This window comes from Panthera leo, chromosome B4 (genome assembly GCF_018350215.1).
Source record: "Panthera leo isolate Ple1 chromosome B4, P.leo_Ple1_pat1.1, whole genome shotgun sequence".
Taxonomy (NCBI): domain Eukaryota; kingdom Metazoa; phylum Chordata; class Mammalia; order Carnivora; family Felidae; genus Panthera; species Panthera leo.
Window position 1 is genome coordinate 118,824,644 of NC_056685.1, and position 22,850 is coordinate 118,847,493.

The following is a 22,850-nucleotide window of genomic DNA, read 5'->3' on the forward strand; positions in this document are numbered from 1 at the left end:
TTGAAACAGTCAACATATATTTTGTAAGTTATATGTATTGTACTGCATTAGGATGTACTATTGTGATACCCTGTGGGGTGTAGAGCTATTTCCAAAAAAATAGTTACATACCATGTAACTTTTGTTGTATTAGTTAATGGCTTTTTGCCCTTTATTAGATGTGCCAGGCACTTCAGATATGTTAATGGTGGGGCTCCTGGGTGGGTCAGTTGGTTAAGCATCTGACTTTTGATAATCGGCTCAGGTGATGATCTTGTGGTCATGGGATCAAGCCCTGCATCAGGCTCTGTGCTGAGCATGAAGCCTGCTTGGGGTTCTCTTTCTCCCTCCCTCTCCCCCACCTCCCCTGTGTTTCTTTCTCTCTCTCTCTCTCTCAAAATAAAATAAACTTAAAAAAAGGAATAACATCTTTTAAAAAAGGTATGTTAATGGTAATATTCACAGCAGTCTTGTGAAGCAGAAATTGTTGTCTTTACTTACAGATGAAGAAATTAAAGTTCATATACACTAAATTTATTTAAAGCCACAGAGCTCTGTGGTGATAGAGCCAAGATTGGACCCCAGATCTCTCTGATTTCAAAGTCTCATGTTGTTTCTACTATATTTCTATTATGTTTCTACTGTATATGTTTCTACTAAATTAAATCAGACATGAGCTAGTCAACTCAGTTTATGAATTCTTATCCTAGAATGGCTGGTCCCTGTGCCTTGGGCTTTTTGTCATGGAAGTTAGCTACATACTCTGACTAGTTCTGTCCATCTGCACACCTTTCATGACAGGCATTTGAAACTGGGACTAATGGTATGTGGGTTTTTTTTTTTTTTTTTTAAGATTATTGTACTTTATTTCACAACTTTATTGAGGAATAATGTAGAATAAACACATATTTAAAGAATACAATTTGATGAATTTTGACACATGTATATACCCGTGAAACCATCATCATAATAAATACCCTTTACTCCTTAAGATTTCTTTGTGCCTCTTTGTGATCTGTACCTCTCACCGTCCCTAAGCAACCACTGATCTATTTTCTGCCTTTATAGTTTGCATTTTCTAGAATTTCATATAAGTAGAGTTACATAATGCTGTTTTAAATGTTAGAATTTTCTTCTCTGCTTAGGCTGCTCTGGTCACATCATCACCATATGAGTTGTGTTCCTTTGGAGCACTCTCCATCTGAGGCTTGGCAGACCCCCTGCAATCTGTGATGCCTCTCCCTTAAACTGCTCTAGCTGCCACTTCCCTACTCTATCTTAGATAATCTTTACTTGTTTCTTAAAGCCATGAAAGACCCAGGAAGGCTTACATGATTCTTTTCCTGAAGCTCCCTGGCTATGACCTTTCTAGTTTCCCTTCTAAATGGATAATGAATGCTACAGTTCTGATCCTGATAGGCAGTTCTCCAGTTAGGGCCCAAACCATACATACTATGCTTCCCTGACAGTCAAAGGTCAATGAGGGCAAGTGGGGTTCAGATCCTGCCCCATCTAGATTTCCCAGTGGTAGATTGGTAGATCCTTTCTCCCCACTTGTCTGAATGTGTGTGTGTGTGTGTGTGTGTGTGTATGTGTGGGCGCACGCGTGTTGGGTATGCATAGGGTTCTTGCTATATAAAGTTGCAAGTATATGTATTAGCATATTAATTTTGGAAATCAAGTGCTCAACCCTTTAAAATATTTTGTTTTTACTGTACAAAACAGAATCCGTTAACCTTAAAAATAAAACAGCCGGTTATTTCACCAGCAAAATGGGTTTATTCAGGAATAACAATTGCAATTTGGGACATGCAAGCTATGGCAAAACGGTAGGCAATCCTGGAGAACAAAGGAGAGGACTACTTTTTATAGAGGAAGGGGGCTGTTGGGAGGGATTGTTATAAACAAATAGTCCATTGGAGTAACCTGGGAGTTTGAAATGTGGTGGCTTCTCATTGATGGAGTTGTGACAGTCTCTCACTGGCTGGGCTGCTGCCTCAGGGAGAAAATGTTCCTTCCTCCTGCTGGGGTAGTCAAGTATAGGCTTCTTCCTGTTTGGCAAAGGGCTGCAAGGAGTTGTACGGCATGAGAACTCCCCCTTCTGGCCTCTCAACTCCATTTAAATGAGGTTTCCTTTACTGAGTTTCACAAATCAAATACAAAATGATATTTGCTCCAAAATTTCATTATTTCTGAGTCATAAGTATTTTTATGACATGACTAAGGTCATGTTATTAAAAAAGTTATTTCAGTTTAATCTAAATAATTTCAAACTAATCCATATCTGAAATGTGTGTTATTTCATCTTTCATATCCTTAATCTCAGCTCGGACTATTGTTAAATTAGATATTTTTTCATTTAAGAAAGCAATTTCTTTCTCTCGTTGTAGTAAGTCAGTAACCAATCTTCCAATGCGTAGTGTTAAATCATTTACCAATGGTTCCAAACGGGAAAAGTCCTTCTTTAGATTATACACCTTTGGTTTTAGATCATTTGCAAAAGTCACGGTCTTCATAACTTTAGCTCTGTCACTTTCTAAGCTTAAAAACCTATCTGTGTGCTTGTTGAAATCATTCTTTAGCTCTGAAAGTATCTTCTTAATAGAGTTAATTTTTTGTGAATTTTCAGATGCTGTCTTCCGGAGCATTGCTGTTCGATCGATGCTACTTGAAAGAAGATCACCTATGTTTTTTACTGTATCTTTTTCTATTTTTTCTATTTTATTTTCTAATTCTTGCACAGAATCTGTCAATGATGTTGCATCAGTTACTAAACCTGAAATACGTCGTATATCTGTTTTTACAGTTGTAATCTTGAGACCAACATCTTTTGCCATGGAAGTTGTACTTTGGTCTACTTTTGTTACATCTTGAGAAAGAGTTGTCAAATTGTTGTTCAGTATATTTTGTTTTTCAGTTATCCTGTTGGACCAGGTTTTCACTTCATAAATTTCCTCCTGTAGATGCTTTAGATGGGCAATTATTTGAAAAGACTTCCACTGTTCCACGATAGCTTCAGACTTCTGACACTATAAGAAAATATAACACCACAATAATTAACTTGATTAAAAGCTTAATATTTAAAATTCAACTTAAATTTTAGGTGCTATTTATTTTGTTTTTTAATGTTTATTCATTTTTGAGAGACAGAGAGTAAGGTGAGGATGGGCAGAGAGGGAGACACAGAATTTGAAGCAGGCTCCACGCCCAGCACAGAGCCCTATGCGGGGCTTGAACTCACCAAATACGAGATCATGATCTGAGCTAAAGTCAGATGCTTAACTGACTGAGCTACCCATGCGCCTCCATAATTTTTGAAACATAAGTTTGTAGCTATTTCAAGTGCTAGAATGAAGGGACCAATGCCCAAGACTCCATATGCATATCTTTATTGTCCTATTACATTTAAAGATTTTATTTTTAAGTAATTTCCACACCCAACATGGGTTGGACTTACAACCCAGAGATCAAGTCACATGCTCTACTGACTGAAAAAGCCAGGTTCCCCTCTCCTATTACTTTTATGAATAATTTCCTGGGTTATCTATCCATGAATAATTCAATTAACTAATTCTTAAATTCCTAGTATTTTAGGCATACCAAGTGTGAGGGACATAAAGATGAGTACAGCTTGGGTTGTGACCTCAACTCAGTGTAGCAGAGGATAGATATGTAAAAAGCAAAACAACCAGAGAACAAAAAAACGATCTCCAAAGTTCTAAAATCCTGTGATTTCAAATACAAGTGGTTCTCAACTTTTGTATATTTCCATGCCATCCTCCTTCCCCACCATCCATTGTAATACTGATATCTATAAATTGTCATTTTGGTTTAACTTGGATACATTAGTTGCTGAACATTTTTTCCCCATCCCATCCAACCCCTAGTTGATGAACATTTTGAGCCACATAACTGCCTGGCAGCTATGACAAGCTGAAATGTAGAATAGTTAACTCATAGTAGTGATTCCCCCTCCTTGCCCATATGTTTGATTTCAAAACATATTTTAGGACTTTTCTCCTCAGTAGGTTTATGCTATGTTATTTAATGGTGGGGAGAGGTGGCCCAAAATATTTTTTGGTAGTGAAGTTAGAATGTGAAAATGTTATTATTGGTGTGACATTAAAGAGTAACCACAAACCGGAAGGAAATCAAGTAGTGATTGCAAAAACACTGTTTTTTTTTTAAGGGAAAGGTTTTGCAAGTGTATTTGCTGAAACAGAGCCTCCAAAGGGTGAAGAAAGTAGATGGCTTATTTCTTCTATTTCATTATTAGGTTATTATTTATTAACATATTTACTCTGGTAGAGTAAATGTAGCTTACCAGCATTACACAGAGTCCTCAGAAAGAGCTTACTTTATTTTTTAATTATTTATTTATTTTTGAGAGAGAGTGAGGGGAGAGAGAATTCCAAGCAGGCTCCACCCTGTGAGGGAAGAGCCTGCCTAGGGGCTCCACATGGGGCTTAAATTCAGGAGCCCATGAGATCATGACTTGAGTTAAAATCAGGAGTCGAATGCTTAACCCACTGAGCCACCCAGACGCTCCAGAACTTTATTTTTATAAGGATCAGATCACTAAGAAACTGCTAGTAAGGCTCTCTTTCACTTGATAGCTTATAAAAGCAATTTATCATGAACTTCTATTGATCTTTACTAACATATTAACTGAACACAGTGTAGGAATAGTCTTGAAATTGTTTCACCAAATTGTTTTTAGAATTACTTAGGGCTTGTTTAAATTATTTGCCTAGAATGGACAGAAGAGTTGGAGAGTCTACCAAAAAGATTCACAAGATTCAGTCAGAAATTTAAATATTTACCAAATTCCTATCATATATACAAGGTACTAAGCTAGATGCTGTCCTGTAATGGTCAGTATTATCTCAATCTGCAAGTGGAGCAAAATGGTTCAAGGGAATGATGTGGGTCCAACTAGTTTTCCAAAAACTTTGATAAAAGATCTTTGAACTGTAACTAAAGGACCTGGAAATTTTATTAATCTCTAAAATTTAAAACCATGTAAAGCCAGAAGGGGTCTTAGAGATTAAAAAAAAATTTTTTTTTTAATGTTTATTTATTTTTGAGAGAGACAGAGACAGAATGCAAGTGGTTTAGGGGCAGAGAGAGAAGGAGACACAGAAGCAGAAGCAGAAGCAGGCTCCAGGCTCTGAGCTGTCAGCACAGAGCCCGACACGGGGCTCGAACTCACGAGCTGTGAGATCATGACCTGAGCCGAAGTCTGACGCTCAGCTGACTGAGCCACCCAGGCACCCCAGAGATTTTTTGATATAATTCCCTCATTTTACAAATTAAAAAACTGAGCCCCCAAATAAAGTGCCCAAGAACACACAGTTAGTGGCAGAGCCTAGATTGGAAGATTCTGGCCTAAGGCTTTTTCTCCACCTTGCTTTCCCACTCTTGCCTAAACATTTATCAGTTCCTTCTTATGCCCAAGGCCCAAACAATTTTAGGTCATAGTTACAACCTTTGGGTGACTTACAGTCTTCTTTAATGGTGACATGGAAGAGACACATTTGGCAGAATTAGTTTTTTGAATTCTCAAGATGGTTCTATTGATAGATTTCTTGTGATTTTCTCCCCATGATTGAACAGTAGCAGGTTGCATTGTATAGTGGGAGGTCAGTAGCCTCTGGAGTTAGACAGACGTAGCAGTGTGACTACAAGTTTCCTAACCTTGATAAACCCCAATTTCCTCATTTGAATAATGGGTGTCAAGGCTAGCAAAGTTGTAGTGGGAAGTAGTGATAATATGGGTCATGGTAGGTACTCAATACACAGAGCTGTTACTGTTGACAATGATGGACACAGACTTCCTAGCAGCGTTTGACACATAATAACTCAAAATGCTAGTTCTCTCCTCCCTTGCTGTGAAAGCTGCGATGGAGCATTTTGAATCATATTAAATTAATACTTTATAGCTGAACTAAAACAAAACAGATGATGGGCAAATTTGCAGAGCTTTTGCCACCTGTGCAAATATGAAGTAAGTATATAGAGAAATGAGTTTTTTCCATGTGTTTGGTGAATTTGCAGTATCATTATTTTTAATGACATATTAATCTTGGATCGAGATTATAGATTCATAGAAAGGTAATCAGGTTAAGATGAAAAATAATGCCACTGACTTTGTATCTTACTAGTTTTCCATTAAACCATATGGATAATAAATCAACATTTTTATTTTTCATTATAAAATATAAAAGTACACTTAGTCAACAGCTTACAATCATTAGGCAAAATTTAAGGAAACATATTTTTTTAAATTTTTTCTTTGACGTTTATTTATTTTTGAGACAGAGACAGAGCATGAATGGGGGAGGGGTAGAGAGAGGGAGACACAGAATCTGCAGTAGGCTCCAGGCTCTGAGCTATCAGCACAGAGCCCGACGCAGGGCTCAAACTCATGGACTGTGAGATCATGACCTGAGCCAAAGTTGGATGCTTAACGGACATAAATAGATTCTTTTAAGTTTATTTATTTTGAGAGACAGAAATAGCACACACAAGTGAGGGAAGGGCAGAGAGAGAGAGAGGGAGAGCGGGAATCCCAAGCAGGTTCTGCACTGCCAGCACAGAGCCCGACAGGGGACTCGAACTCATGAACCATGAGATTACAACTTGAGCTGAAGAGTTGGACGCTTAACCTACTGAATCATCCAGGCACTCCATAAATAGATTTTTAAACTTTGCATCCAGAAGTTAAAAAAATTAGGTGTTTGTTTTGTAAAAGTGATTTACTTGTACTAAATTAAAAAAATGGACCCAGTACTATCAGAAATTAACTGATATAAAATTTGTTATCAATTACAAAGATACAAAAATGTGTTTTAGAATATGGTAATCTTCCTTAAAGGAAAGACTAACAGTATAATTTAATATTTGATACACAGGAAGTTCTTGAAATTTCAAGGATCTGTGTTATATAAATGAATGTAAGAAACAGAAGACAAATCAGGTACATCTAAATCTGACAGGTTTTTATAGGAAAAACTGAATAAAGGAAAATATACATATGCACATGTACATAATATGCATATACATGTACGCAATAGTTTTCTCGTGAAATACTTAGAGAAAGGCAGTTTTTGATTCCCTTGTAACTGTCACTATAGAACAGAATGGCCATCTTGTTTCCATTCATTTTCTGTAACCAGTACTATGGTATATACAAGTTAATACTGATGTATCAAATATGGTAATAGGCCAAATAAATAAATAAAAGTGAAGATCACATCTGAGATGTTGGGTTGGAAGCTGAAATAACAAAGTTCTAGTGAAGTTCAGAATCTATTTTATTAGCATTAAAATAAAAGTAAACAAAAACAATTTTGTCAGTGCACACAGATAAGAACTTAAGACATTCAGAAGTCAAGGGATTTAATGTTAAGATTCCAGAAATTAATGCTATGCTTTTAATAGTAGCATTCTTTCAGGCTTATCTTTATGACCCATGGCTGTCTACCATAGGACCTCCTAAACCCAAAACAGAACTTGTTTGGGATTTTTAAAAAAATGTGCAAATTTACATAATAAAACTACCTGACCACAACTACTTTTCGCAATTGACTGCTTTCAAGTTCTTTGTGTTTATTTTTTATAACTATGATCATGCATTTAAACTTATTTTTTAAAATTTATTTAACATTTTAATTTATTTAAAAAATCTCTACACCAAACATGGGGCTCAAACTCGCAATCCCGAGATCAACAGTCACATGCTCTTTCAAGTGAGCCAGCCAGGTGCCCCTCAAGTTGTGTTTAATTCCACTGATATTACATAATAAAACTGGGACTATAGTTGGTTATTGGCAAGAAGACACAAGTAAGAATAGTACTTCCTTCCATATGCAATTGACTCAGTTTTCAATGCCAAGCTTGGACACTTTGATACATCAGTCACCAATAAGAGTCTTATGTGTTCCCCCAACCCTGAACATTTTCCGATTATCATTATTTGAAAAATCTGACTAGATCTCCCCTTAATCACATCTCAGTATGTCTACATCTTATTCCTTATGACTCCATTATATGAGTTAGAATAAAATAAAATCACTATGTAAAACAAATTGGCTTGGGTAGTTTGGGAGCTCTTTAAAACAATGACATATGCTTAGTTACCTTATAGTTACCATAATTTCTCATTATGTTGCTTTTTCCTCTTTAAAATAGGCCACAGGTGTATTGGTATATTTTTATTGTAGATAAAATAATTTATCTAGAGACCATGTATCTAGCAAACTCGAGAGTCTGTAACACAGATAGAACCTTTGAAAAAACAAAGAAAGCCCAGGTATACAAAGATATTCCAATAGTCCATACTTCAGAGGATACACACTTAATTCATAGGGTAAAAACTTCAATAGAAACATCTTTACTTTTTTTTTTTTTAATTAAAAAAAATTTAAAGTAATCCCTATGCCCAACATGGGGCTTAAACTCATGACCTTGAGATCAAGAGTTGTATACTCTATGGACTGAACCAGCCAGGCACCCCCATATTTACTCTTATTTAAAAATTCTTACAAGTATCTGTAACATATTTTAGAACCTTAATAAAAAGTAAAAATGTTTCCCAGGCTCCATAGTTTTCAAAAAGTACATATTAATTCATAGCAAAGCACCTTAAGTTCCTCCTTGGGCATCTTATTTTTCATTTTAGACAAATTCCCTATGCACTTGGTGGTCTGGATCTTGGCTTGCAGTAAATTACAAAGCAAATGCAGAACTGATTAGGGCAGGCACATTCCCACCCAACCTCGGGCCAATGGGTCGCATCTTTAGGTGGTAATAAGGGTATAAGAAATAGACATAAGGTTTGAAAATATAGCAAACTAGGGTCATTTAGTGAGAAGGGAAATACTCCTCAATAGCTTCTAGCCATGTTAATATATTTGGGTCCAATATAATAGGTGAAATTCATAGTAATGCCCATTAATTATTAGAAAAACATTTAAAAATATTAAGTATATTGCTTTAAAAAAGCAGAGAAGTTATTTTGGAAATATTTCTATTTAAAATGGCCAAAATGAAATAAATTTTATTGCTTAAAAGGGTAAGCTTTGATTATCTGGATAATCCAAGTGTGTGAATATCTCACTTACTTGCTGCTAATGTAGGATAAAGTGAGGCATATCAAAATAACATAAAAGCATGGAAACAATAAGTTTACGTATAACAATATGGTCATCAAAATAAATGTAGTGCATTTAAAAATCATTATCAATTCCTTTATTTTCTGGATTATATTCTTCTAAAGTTCCCTTTTCTCTTGTATTTGAATATACCATAAAATCATGAACTTTTCCTTTTAGAACATCCAGTTCATTTTGCATCTTTAATATGCTATTATCATACTGAATTCCTTCAAGGGTTTTCTGCATCTCCATTATTTCAGATACTGCTTTCAGCATATCATCTTCCATATTAAACATCTGAGTAGTCAAGTCTTCTATTTTTTTTTCTGTCCCTATCAGATCCTGAGAGACCCTGAGAACAGAGCGAATAGCACTTTCAATTGCTGGCAAATGTGTCTTGCATTCTTCAACTTTGGGTTCATAGCTGGAAAGCTTATGAGTCAGGTCTTCATCTCTGGCAAAGAGAGCATGCTGTTCCTCTTCTAACTTTTCAACTGCTTTTGTATCAGAGCCAAGCTGCTCTTCTACTCGCAGAAGATCCTCTTCTTCTTGTCTTTTTACTGTTCTAATATTTCTTAGTGTGCTATCTTCCAAATCTTTTAGCCTTTCAGTGAGCAATTTTATTTCTTGTTCAGCTGAGTTAATTTGGACAGTAACTTGAGAATGTATGTGTTTTGATTCTGATTTGAAAGTGTCGGTATTAACATTCATTTCATCTAGGCTTCTTTTCCAGAAATCTGAAACATTCTGGAATTTCTCATTAAGGCTTTGCATCTTTTGGGTGAGCAGCTCTTCACTATTTTGAATGTCATGCATGGTACTTTGCAGGCTGGATACTTCCTGCTCAAACTGGGTCACCAAGGACATGGATGATGCAGCTTCCTGCAGGATACTTTCAGTAGACTCAAGCTGTATTTATAACACAAAACAATTCCCAAAGCTACTTAATAACTTTTATATTAGGGAAACACACTTTAACAATCACACCCCCAGTTCAAATTCTGAATATGTCTGAGATATCCAATTATATCAGAAGCATAATGACAGAAAAACATTTTAAATAAATGCGATAGATTAGCACTATGGTAGAAAAACATGCACCTGAATTTATAAATCTAAATATTTGCACATTTTCATGGAAGGATATTCAAGAAAGAAATAATGTCAAAGAAGCCTGAAGTATATCACATTTCCTTCTTTTCTTACTCCAATGGAGAGCAACCTAGTCGTCATTTTTATCGTTATTTGGCTTTTTTTAGAAACTGTAACCTAGTTAATTCTAGTTAATCACAGAATTCTAGTTAATCATAGAATTCTAGTTAATCATAGATTTATTTCTTAAGTTCTATGATTCTGGAAGAGTTTGTGCCTGAAAATTTCTTGACTGACCTCTTACAGAGAAGGTACCAGAATCAGATCTTATAGCTATAACAAAGGCAAAAATGAATAAAAATCATGTTCAGTGAGGCAACTCACATCAAATAGTAATCTGTGCTAATAAGTATATTTCGGTAAAGTTTCTGGCATCTCCTCATATGTGCCTAGAATAGAGACAGGTCAAGCTGTGGACCTCTTTTAGTCTAAACTTACGTATAGATAACAGCCTTAGAGACTACAGGAAGGTCTAGAATGATCATTAACTTATTAAATATTTCAGCATAGTGTTGAAGACATAATACTATAAAAGACATGGTTCTGCCCTTAGGCAGCTTCGTTTAATTGAGGAGAAAGCCAAGTCTACGTGTGTTATGACAGGGGAAGAATTATGGAAGCACTTACATGGGGCACCAAAACCAGACTTCAATGATCAAGGAAAATATTCCAGAAGTATTATCTAATGTCTGCTTCTAGTTACTTTTTTAAATCATCCTACACACTAGAGCCAAATTAAGCTTTTAAAAACTGCCATGAACATGATGGTACAACATTAAAAAACCCACAATGTTTCCTAATACTTCTAATATGATAAAGTCCTAAATTTATCTCTATATGCTATTCTTCCCTCCTTGTTGCTTAGCTAAGTTGTCTTTCCTTTAAGGTTCAGACCAGATCTCACCCCTCAGTGCAGCATTCCTCCACAGCCCTAGCCCTGACAGCCCAAACTTCTGGAGCACCTATTGTGTTGTGTAATTTGACACCTGTTTGGTACTTAGCACACATAATTAAAGAATTTTTGAGTGTTCGCTCTGTGCCAGACCTCGTGCTACACACTAGGTATGAAAATATAGACATAATATGGTTCCTGACTTTATAACAGGACAGAGGAGACAGCACTTTGGATCTTTTACATCACATTCTGGAGATCTATTAAGATTTATTGATCATCGGGGTGCCTCAGTCGGTTAGGCGTCCGACTCTCAGTTTTGGCTCTCATGATCTCACAGTTTTGTGAGTTTCAGCCCTGCATTGGGCTCTGCGCTGACAGTGCGGAGCCTGCTTGGGATTTTCTCTCTCTCTCTCTCTCTCTCTCTCTCTCTCTCTCTCTCTCTCTCTCTCCTCCTCCCCTGCTCATGCTGTCTTTCTCTCAAAATAAATAAATAAACTTAAAAAATAAAAGATTTCTTGATTATCCTCTGTTCCATTATTAGGCATCAGGGGTATAGAGATAAAAAACACAGTGTTGGCTCTAAAGAGCAGTAAAGGAGGCAAATTAATGACAACAAAAACTGACAATAGATTATGATTCGTGTCATGACAGAATTAGCATGGGGAGAATGGATGCTTTGAGGGGAGATCAGCAGTCTGAAATGAGGAAAGGCTTAGAAGTGACTCCGAAATCTGACTCTTCAACAGACTGATGTTATTAGGTGAAGATATGAAAGCTTCTAAATTCCTTGGGGAAGAAAGCATGTCTAATGCTTTTTTGTAGCCCCTGTATCTTATGGTATAAAAAACATGTTTGTTGATATTTAGGAAGAATGGCCATAAACCTTCTAGGCCTACCCAGTCAAGATCTGAAGCAATCCCAGGTGAAAGCTAGGAACAATGTGTGACCAAATATAATAAAACCACTCTGAAGCCTTGTTTAAAAATTATTTTTATGGGTGCCTGGCTGGTTCAGTCAATAGAGCATGCAACTCTTGATCCCGGGGTTGTAAGTTCGAGTCCCACATTGAGTGTAGACATTACTTAAAAATAAAATTTTCAGGGGCGCCTGGGTGGCTCAGTCGGTTAAGCGTCCGACTTCAGCTCAGGTTATGGTATCACGGTCTGTGAGTTTGAGCCCCGCGTCAAGCTCTGTGCTGACAGCTCGGAGCCTAGAGCCTGCTTCGGATTCTGTGTCTCCCTCTCTCTCTGACCCTCCCCCGTTCATGCTCTGTCTCTCTCGATCTCAAAAATAAATAAACATTAAAAAATAAATAAATAAATAAAAATAAAATAAAATCTTCAGGGGTGCCTGGGTGGCTCAGTTGGTTGAGCATCTAATTGGTTTCGGCTCAAGTCATGATATCACGGTTCGTGGGTTCGAGGCCCATGTTGGACTCTTGTGCTGGCAGTGTACAACCTGCTTGGGATCCTCTCTCCCTGCCCCTCCGCTGCTCACATGCTCTATCTCAAAATAAATAAACTTAAAAAAAAAATAAGATCTTTAAAAAATTATTTTTAATGTACACATGTAGCTATAATACAAGATCCTTTAGAAAATTTTTTTTTAATTTTTTTTAACATTTATTCATTTTTTGAGAGACAGAGATAGAGCGTGAGTGGGGGAGGGGCGGAGAGAGAGGGAGACACAGAATCCGAAGCAGGCTCCAGGCTCTGAGCTGTCAGCACAGAGCCCGATGCGCGGCTTGAACTCACAAACCGTGAGATCATGACTTGAGCCAAAGTCGGACACTTAACCGACTGAGCCACCCAGGCGCCCCTAGAAATTAATTCTGAGAAATATTTGTACATCAGTAATACTGTTAGTTGTCTTAATATCAGCATTTTGAAGACGTAAGCTTATCTTCACCGAAGGTAATTTCTTATTTAGGCTGTTTATCAGACCATCATTGTAATCTGGACGCACTATATCCCAGTAGACCCCAACCAAGTACAAGATCAACTTTTCACCATAGTAAAGGTCTCAAGATTTAATCTAAAAATACATGGTGTTTAGCATGCTACAATAATTTGCATTTAGGGGCTGTCAATGTATCCTAATAGTTTTTTCATATTTTTTGAAAAAGGGCTTAATACCTTAAATTTATTACTATTTAAAGTTTTCAAAAAGTTTGCATATACATTATATCACATCTGATCCTCATAAAAATCCTGTTATTCTCATTTAATAAATGATGAAATAGAGGCCAAGAGAAGTTAAAGTTATTTTTCTAAGGTCACACAGTTGTGATGAGAGCCCACATCTAGTTGTTTTCCTCTCCTACTGATTATGCTGGCCTTTAGGACCAGCTTTGCGAAAAGGCAGCTATTGTTGAACTACTCCTAGGGAAGACTGGGAGAGAAAGAGTTTTGCGAAGACTGAATATTTCTTGGATCCCATGATGATATTTTAAAAATCTGCCTCAAAAAGCATTTTAATTGCCACCAAATTTTTCACTTAAAAAGGAAGTCTTTCTTCAAAATTTATTTTCAATAGCTTTTAAGTACATGGAGTTCCTATCTCCTGGGATTTTTTTTTCCATAATTTTTCTAATTCTATAAATATATGTGTGTGTGTGTGTGTGTGTGTGTGTGTGTGTGTGTATACATATATATATACATATATAGAGCATGCAACTCTCGATCCCGGGGTTGTAAGTTCGAGTCCCACATTGGGTGTAGACATTACTTAAAAATAAAATTTTCAGGGGCGCTTGGGTGGCTCAGTTGGTTGAGCATCTAATTGGTTTTGGCTCAAGTCATGATATCACAGTTCGTGGTTTCAAGCCCCATTACATATTTTATAATTTTATAGCCCCAACAAGTACAACCAGATTCCAACTTGAGCCCTATGTCAAAATACCCATTCTTGCAGCCCTATGCAGCTTCTTTCCAAGGCCCCTAAGCTTACCCTCTACGGAATCCCCTGACATATGTGAGAGGTGTATAATTTTCATCCATGGCTTTTCTCTTCTGGGGGATTATATACTAATTCTGTGCATGAGGCTGCAGGAACTCAGACCCTCCATTTCATTTGTCTATTTTGTAAATCCTTGTTCACCTTGGTGCCAAGCACAAGTCCTTGTCTACCTTATGACACGAGTAAAGGTTTAGTGAATGAATAAATGAACAAAGAAGGCATGTTTCCCAGTGATAGCTTGATTTCTGTTAGCCAGACAAGACCTCCATGATGCTTTATTGGTTGCAGCTGACTTCTCCTGAGAAGCATGGCAGTTAAAATTTTTTTATCTGTCTCACATATCTAAGAATTCCAGCAATAATGCATCTACATTTGCAGGTTTAAGAAACACAACATACACATGGATTTTAATTTTCATTTGGCTACAGAATCAATATTTATTTTTATATTAGTCATTATTATATGCAGATGTATATAAATTTACGAGCTGGAAAGTGAAGAAAAAAAAAAGCAACTGATGGACCTTTGCCCAAAAAGTCCATTCCTATTCTAATTTTGTACCTACCTAAAGAACAATTATATTTTCAGTACCCTAGACACTTAAATAGAAATTTGGAGTCATATCAATATGAGAATATTGGTCTTTTTAAACAGTAACATATATTATATTAAAAAGAATCCAATCCTTTCAAAATAATCTGAGTCTAAATTGGATTGAAGGGGAGAATGTAAAGATGTAGGAAAACCAGTGAGAGTTAAGACAGTAATGGTCTAAAAGGCAGGAAAAAGGAAATTATGAACTGGGGTAGAAGTGTGGTAGTAGGGAAGAAAAATGGGAAAATCTTCCCAAATAAGCCAATTAATAATTACCTTTTCTGAAATTAAACTGATTTTACTTTGAAGTCCTTGGAACTTGTTGGTTTCTATTTTCAGTAACTGGTATTGGCTTTCCACCTTTGCAAACTTTTCCGACTGCTGAAATACAAACCTGGAAAAGAAAAAAAAAATTCACTACCTCCTAATTTATATCCATTTAAGTTAGAATTTTTAAAAAAAGTTTATTTATTTATTGTGAGTGTGTGCACAAGTGAGGGAGGGGCAGAGAGAGAGAGGGTTAGAGAGAATCCCAAGTAGGCTCCATACTGTCAGCACAAGTCAGCACATACAAGTCAGAGCCTGACTTGGGGCTTGATCCCATGAACCCTGAGATCATGACCTGAGCTGATATCAAGAGTCGTATGCTTAACTGACTGAGCCACCCAGGCCCCCAAGTTTGAATTCTGAAGGAACATTTTATACTTCTGGTAAGGACAACATAAATTCTGGTATGAGTGGTGACAGCCTTTAGTAGTTTATTTCAACAAATTAATAGAAAGTGAAAACTATTCCTGTTCAAGTCTAAGTTCAGGAGTGAGATGGTGTGATAGTTGTATGCACAAGAAATATTTTGGAGGAAGAAACGATGAATTATCTAGAACAAGATATGGGATCCCTACTATTTTTCTCAAGGCTATATATGGGTAAGATCTAGAAAATAAGTGTTTTCATACTGAAATGTAGAAGAGTTACCTATATAAAAAAAGTATTAATTTTTTTTTTTTAATGTTTATTTTTGAGAGAGAAAGAGAATGAACGGGGGGGGGGGGGTGCAGAGAGAGAGGCAGACACAGAATCTGAAGCAGGCTCCAGGCTCTCAGCTATCAGCACAGAGCCCGACGTGGGGCTCGAGTTCATGAACTGTGAGATCGTGACCTGAGCTGAAGTTGGACGCTTAACCGACTGAGCCACCCAGACAACCCCCCCAAAAAGGTATTTTTAAACTAAAATGTAGAAAAGAAAATAAAATTGGAATAGGACAGAGAGATGATGATTAGAAGTCGCAAAATAACAATAGTTAAAACTATGAAAACAGGAGTCATTGTCAAAGTGGTGATATAATGCAATGCCGGGAGTATAAGCTCTACAATTAATTATACTCAACACTACGAGTCATATAGGTGTACTTTATTTTCTACATAAGTGTACTTTAGATAGATGCCATTTTAAAATTGGATTGTATTCTTCATCTGATAAAGTAGCAAAGGGTAGAAGCATAAAAAAGTTATCCAAATCTTAAAAACAATAAATAGAGTTTGTATAGGACTTGAAATAAGCAAACACAAAAGAAATGCTTTGGATCTAATACCATTTTGGTTCATCTACTTTGACTCAATTCTTTGGGCTCAGAAAAAGCAGCGGTTAAAATTCTTTGTGTTATTTATTGAGTCATCAAAAAGCAGTGGAGCAGAACCATATGAAGAAAGTACTTAAATTATAGTACATAGACCAGTGGTTCAAAAGCTTTGCTACATATTGGAGTCACTTGTCTGCTTTTAAAAAGTCTCATGCCTGGATCCCACCCACAGAAATTCTGACTTATGTGGTGTAGGATGTGACTTGGATATCAGAAATCTTCAAAGCTCCCCAGATTATCTGAGTATTCAGTCAAGCTGAGAACTACTAATTGATAGTGTTTTATGAAATTGACTTCCATTGAAAGACAAACATTTAAAGATCCCAAAACTCAAAAGAAAGATGAAAGACTTCTGAGGTTTGCGTACCATTGCTAAGGTGATGTTTCAGACTCATAAATGTCATTATTAGGTTAACTTGCTATAAAACTGTCCAAAACTAAAATGAACTTTTTGCTTTTTGAACAAATGTTTACAATACTGAATGAAATAAGTTTCTTTTGATGATGGCTAATCTCTGTCCTATGAGATAACAGTGAATTGAGTAAGCCCAGGTTACATAATTAGCATAGATTGACTTTTCTCCTATGTGCTAATATGATTTTTATTTTTATTTTTTTAAAGTTTTTATTTATTTTGACAGAGCCAGAGAGAGCACGAGCAGGGGAGGGGCAGAGGAGAGGCAGACTCCCAAGCAGGCTCCATGCTGTCAGTGCAGAGCCTAACACGGGGCTGGAACCCATGAAACTGTAAGATCCTGACCTAAGCTGAAATCAAGAGCAGGTTGCTCAACCGACTGAGCCATCCAAGTGTCCCTAATATGATATTTATTTATTTAAATGTTTATGGGGGGGAGGGGCAGAGAGAAGGGGACAGAGGATCCAAAATGGACTGGGAGAGCAGAAAGCCTGCTTTCTGTTTGTGAGGCTCCAACTCACAAACTATGAGATGACCTGAGCTGAAGCTGGACGCTTAACCAACTAAGCCACCCAGGCACCCCCCTAGTATGACATTATTTTTTTTTTAACTTTTTTTTATAATGTTTTTATTTATTTTTGCGACAGAGAGAGACAGAACATGAGCAGGGGAGGGGCAGAGAGAGAGGGAGACACAGAATTGGAAGCAGGCTCCAGGCTCTGAGCTGTCAGCACAGAGCCCAATGCGGGGCTCGAACCCACAGACTGTAAGATCATGACCTGAGCCGAAGTCGGACGCTTAACTGACTGAGCCACCCAGGCGCCCCCCACCCCCCAGTATGACTTAAATAAATTTCTGGTTATTAGAAAATGCCATTATCCTAATTTTCAAAGATGAATGTATAGACTTCTTTTTTATATTGGCTGTTTCATTCTTGGATTTTAAGAGATTCTTTTCAGAGTATAGGCTTACTGAGATTAGACAGAGACCAAGGATGGAGAATACACTAATGAAATAAGTCTAATTTCAGAGATTAGTTTTATCATCCTTTACTCCAGTGTTACTACAAGGATTTATCCTGTAGATCCATGTGTTTATTCAGAATAAAATCATTAGAAGAGACTTTTGTGAAGGTTGATCCACTACTATAACACATTATAGCACTTTTCATTTTATTAAAACTTTTAATGCTGGCTATTTCTGGACTTCTCTTTAACATTAAAATATTAAGCAAAACCTTGGAGAAAACTATGTCATATTAGTGCAAATATCTCTGATGATAATTTGTAGTTTTTTTTTTTCATGGCTAGCTTTTCAACAGATTAAAAAAAAAAAGACATTGCTACATATGAATAATAATGCATGTAAGTAAAAACAAGCATAAAGATGGGGCACCTGGGTGGCTCAGTCGGTTAAGCGTCTGACTTCAGCTCAGGTCATGATCTCACAGTTTGTGAGTTTGAGCCCTGCATCGGGCTCTGTGCTGACAGCTTAGAGCCTGGAGCCTGCCTCGAATTCTGTGTCTCCCTCTCTCTCTGTTCCTCCCCCACTCATGCTGTTTCTCTCTCTCCTTCAAAAATTAATAAAAACATAAAAAAATTTTTTTAAGCTGATTTTGTGCTAGTAATGAAAAAAATGAAAACTGGTTTGAATGGTGCTGAGTTAAAATACATTTATTTTATTTTTCACTTAGATGTGCCAGGCACTATTCTAAAATGATTCATATTGGTGCCTGGATGGCCCAGTTGGTTCAGCATCTGACTGGCTTAGGCCATGATACCACAGTTCATGAGTTTGAGCCCTGCATCGGGCTCTGTGTTGACAGCTCAGAGCCTGAAACCTGCTTCAGATTCTGTCTCCCTCTCTATCTGCTCCTCCCTAACTTGTACTCTGTCTCTCAAAAAAAAAAAAACAAAAAACAAAAACATTAAAAAATTTAAAATGATTTATAAATATTAACTCATTTTAACATTAAGGAGAAGGATGATTTTCTAGAAGTCAATGTTGACAGAAAGTAGCTTCAATCCTGAAAAACTAAATTTTTGAAATTGGCATCCAGAGTAGTGTCCAAAGGGCTTTGTCAGAGGCATATTCTAACAGAAGTTCAAGGCCCCCTTATTCCCAATCTTCCTCAGTTTAGATGAGACAGACAGGGTCTACTAAGGGCTATAGCTTCTAGTTAGAAAAGGACTATAAATAGTTCTGGACTAGGAATTTTTATTTCTAGGATCTTGGCCTCTTAAGGATTAGTATCAAAGGGAGGAAGCATATCATACTGGTTAAAAGCATGGAGCTGAGGGGCACCTAGCTGGTTCAGTAGCTCAGTTGGTTGAGTGTCTGGCTTTTGATTTTGGGTCAGGTCACGATCTCACAGTTCATGAGTTCGAGCCCCATGTCAGGTTTGGCAGAGCTGCTTGGGATTCTTCCTCTCCTCTGCCCCTCCCCTGATCACACATGCTCTCTCTCTCTCAGAAAAAAAAAAAAAGGTATGGAGCTGAGCAACTTTGGCTCTGCTATTTACTAGCTGTATAATCATCTTGGGCAAGTTATTTATCTCTGTTATAGTCTCATCTGTAAAGTGACTTCATAAGATTGTTGTAGAGAATTTAATCTCTACAAATTTATGCAGTTAGGACACTACACATCAGCTATTCTCTTATATGCTGGCCCTTTCTTTCAGACTGCTTTGTGCAGCTGCTTTTCATCCCTATGACAAGCCTATAGTAGTATAAAGGATCAGCTTTCTCCACTGCTTACAGTTGATGGAAGTTCCACATCTGTTCACTGTTGAAACCAGGGTTGGGTTTATAGTAAATGAAAGATGGAATGGATGGATTAGACCCCTTACAGGAAGAGAAGAACACCCTTATTGTTTTTTGGCCTCTTCTCATTATCATATAGGAAAAGATACAGAAGAAAGGGACCCAGGTTAATTGGCTACTTTAGTGTTGGCCTTATAACACTTCATCATCAACTCCATCTATCTATTGTTGTCTACAGACACCTCAGATTCAGGGCCCTGTAGCACAAAAAAGTGTTCATTTCCTTAGGGTGTTGATTCTATGTAGCTCCTTTAGTAATCTTAGATGGTGGCAGATAGCTGACTGAGGACTTAACAGGGTTTCTCTGGCTTTGTTTCAACTTAGTAATGAAAAAGAGGCAAATAAGCAAAGGAAGTTGTTATAATGGACCTTATGCAAGAAAGGGAGTTCCAGGGCCACTAAGGTTAGTATCCACTTAGCCTTCTGTTTCATACTACAGCTTCATTTTCAGGCACAATACTGAATGTTCAGGAAAATAGTAACCATATTCCATTTTTGAAAATCAAGGCATTTAAAGCATAACCCTTTCAGATAAAACTTCACTAACAAGAAACAACGGATAAAAGATGAAAAATGAGGTTAGTGAAAATTTTGAATGTAACTTGTGTTTTTATTGTGAGCACTGACAGTAAGTTCCTGCACTAAAGTGTCTACCTTTCAAGTTTTCCTTTATAGATTTGTTAGTGTGTTTTCCCAGAATAGTAACCAAATTACTGAAAAGTTGAACATTTTATGATGTAATTTGTCTTATATGAATATGGGTCTTTGGATAATTAATGAGAATAAATTCAGTAACTAAAACCAATTGTATTAGGTTTCAGAGAGAAGGAAGCAACATGTACAGATGATCCCCAACTTAAAATGGTTTGACTTAAATTTTTTTGACTTTTTGGTCATTCAGTACAAACTGTACCATGAATTTTGACCTTTTCCTGGGCTAGCAATGTGATCCTGATCCTCTACTTGGTAGGATCCTCTCTCCTGATGCTAGGCAGTGGCAGCCTTTAGCTCCCTGTCTGCCATGTGACTAAGAGAGTATACAACTGATTCAAGTACAACCATTGTGTTTTTTCACTTTCAGTATTAAGTTATATAAGATATTCAATTCTTCCTTATAAAAAAGGCTTGTTAGATGATTTTGCTCAAGTGTCTGCTGATGTTAAGCATTCTGAACACATTTAAGGCAGGCTAGGCTAAACTATAATACTTGGTAGGTGAGGTGCATTAAATGCATTTTGGTCTTATGATATTTTCAATTTATCATGAGCTCACTGGGAAGTAATCCCATCCTAAGCCAAGAAAGATCTGTATCTTTTAGCCTATTACTGAATAGCTTTCTCAGTAAAAAAGGATTCTTATTTATCTAAAGAAATTCATGCATTTTATTTATATTAAAAAATTTTTTTAATGTTTTTATTTTTGAGAGAGAGAGAGAGAGAGAGAGAGAGAGAGGAGGAGCACAGAGAAAGGGAGACACAGAATCCAAAGTAGGCTCTGAGCTGCCAGCAGAGTCCAACGCTGGGGCTCGAACCCACCGTCTGGGGGATCACGACCTGAGTGGAGGTCAGAAGCCCAACTGACTGAGCCACCCAGGTGCGGGACAGTCATGTATTTTAAGACATAAGAGCAGTTTATTTACAAGAATAAATTTAGTCTTTAAAATCAAAATATTACATAAACAAAATATCATATTGCTAAGATGAATAATGTCTTTTTTTTAAAAAAGCACATTCAATAACATTCAGTTTATTGTAACAAATCTTTTAACTTCAACTCAGTCACCAGTAGAGTATAATTCAAAATTTAGTACCATCAAAAATGGTCTAAAGGACATCCAGGGTCCCTTCTAGAATTCTTTTACTCTTGAAGATGAATAACTATCTTCTAAATACTTTAAAAATCAATTAAAAGTGGAGGAAATTTTAATTTAAAGCATCAGTCCTGTTATTAAGATGAAACAGGTTATTCCTCAAGAAAATGGGGAAAATACAATTAATAAGTTGGTTTTAAGGTTATTTCTAATATTCATTTTTCTTATAACAATGTATGGCTATTTGCTTGGTTTAAAAACTATAGATGTTCAGTTTTCGGTGAACACCAGAACTACACTTTTGTCATTTCACAGTAGTCAAATTCAATCTGGAATTTAGGAATACACCTTAAATTCATAACGCATGAACGATGATCAACACATGAGAAATCCTCCAAACTCTGAGGTTATCATTAACCGCTTGTTGCCCTGAGATCATAATAACTTCTTTAACGGTTGCGAACCCTGCCATTAGGCAGTTATGGGGTGAAGGTGGGACAACTGCGTCCAAGACAAACAAATGTACAGCGGACAGGAAATGGTGGGTTACACGAACGGAAAAGCTTTCGACGCGTAGCAAGCGCTTAATAAAGTTTGGCCAAATCTGCATCTCTTAAAAAATGGCCGACTGGTTCCCAGGCCTTAGTTTCAACTCCAGTTGAGTGATCAGGGCACATTACTAATACAAAGTAAAAATGAGTTGGAAGAAACGAGCGAAAAGGAAAAAAAAAAAAAAAGTTGGGCTGTCCTTTTTTTGAGGCAGAGGAACCGAAGCCGCACGTCTGGGGTTTGGAGGTCAGCGGGATGCTGAACCGCGCGGCGCCCAGGGAAGAGCGGGGCGACCGTCGGAGGCCGGACCCAGGGCCCACGTCCACTTACCAGGCCAGGCCCAGGCACGTCCCCAGCGACAGCAGGCTCACGCCGGTCCGGGGGTCCGCCCAGCCCCCGCCTCCACCGCCCCGGGCCTCGGGGTTCTTCCCACCGTCGCTCCGCTTCCCCGGCTCCGAGGGGGCTCCCTTGGGTCCCGACTTCTTCCGGCTCTTCACCTCGAACATGTCTGGAGGTCCGGAGGACGACAAACCCAGAGAAGGGAGCTTCACCCTGGGTGAGCGGGACGCCTCAGCAGTGACCGCGCCCCCTCCTGGACTTAGTGCCGCCCAGAAACCTGTCCCCTCCTTTCCCGGCCGTTCTCCAGCTTCACAGACTCCTCCAGCCTCCCGCCAGCTAAGGCACCTGGCGACCTTATTTCCCCTTTCCTCAGCATTAATGCCACAAACCTGAAGAAATCGTGGATTCCGGGCGCGCGCGGCGCGCCCCGAAGCGAGGGGGCGGGAAGGGGCAGCGCGCGCCACGTGGAGCGCGCCACCGCCCTCCCCTGTCAAGGGAGGGCGGCGGCGCGCCCCCGTGGCTTAGCCACGCCCCCGCCAT

The 22,850-nt window shown here is 37.8% G+C and overlaps 1 protein-coding gene across 3 annotated transcripts; it reads right to left on the reverse strand.

Moving 5' to 3' along the window:
* Nucleotides 1-1,723: 1,723 nt before the first annotated feature.
* On the reverse strand, nucleotides 1,724-22,772 carry LOC122224971 (IKBKB interacting protein). 3 transcript variants are annotated; one of them, XM_042947458.1, is made up of 4 exons: nucleotides 22,700-22,772; nucleotides 22,302-22,523; nucleotides 15,013-15,130; nucleotides 8,455-10,046 (listed from the first exon to the last, which is right to left on the reverse strand). In XM_042947458.1, exons 2-4 carry the CDS (start codon nucleotides 22,475-22,477, stop codon nucleotides 9,210-9,212), a joined length of 1,131 nt encoding a protein of 376 aa, XP_042803392.1. In that variant the 5' UTR covers nucleotides 22,478-22,523; nucleotides 22,700-22,772; the 3' UTR covers nucleotides 8,455-9,209. The 3 variants fall into 3 exon arrangements, with proteins under 3 accessions (XP_042803393.1, XP_042803392.1, XP_042803391.1); XM_042947459.1 differs by lacking the exons at nucleotides 8,455-10,046; nucleotides 22,700-22,772 and adding an exon at nucleotides 1,724-3,008 and having other exon boundaries at nucleotides 22,302-22,692; XM_042947457.1 differs by lacking the exon at nucleotides 22,700-22,772 and having other exon boundaries at nucleotides 22,302-22,692.
* Nucleotides 22,773-22,850: the final 78 nt, after the last annotated feature.

What these genes read in the sequence shown, in the direction of transcription:
- LOC122224971 (XM_042947458.1), bottom strand. Translation starts at nt 22,477, where the DNA reads ATGTTCGAGGTGAAGAGCCGGAAGAAGTCGGGACCCAAGGGAGCCCCC. An exon ending in ACGTGCCTGGGCCTGGCCTG is followed by an intron (nt 15,131 to 22,301) that starts GTAAGTGGACGT and finishes TTTCTTTTCCAG; the next exon opens with GTTTGTATTTCAGCAGTCGG. An exon ending in TCAGTTTAATTTCAGAAAAG is followed by an intron (nt 10,047 to 15,012) that starts GTAATTATTAAT and finishes TTATAAATACAG; the next exon opens with CTTGAGTCTACTGAAAGTAT.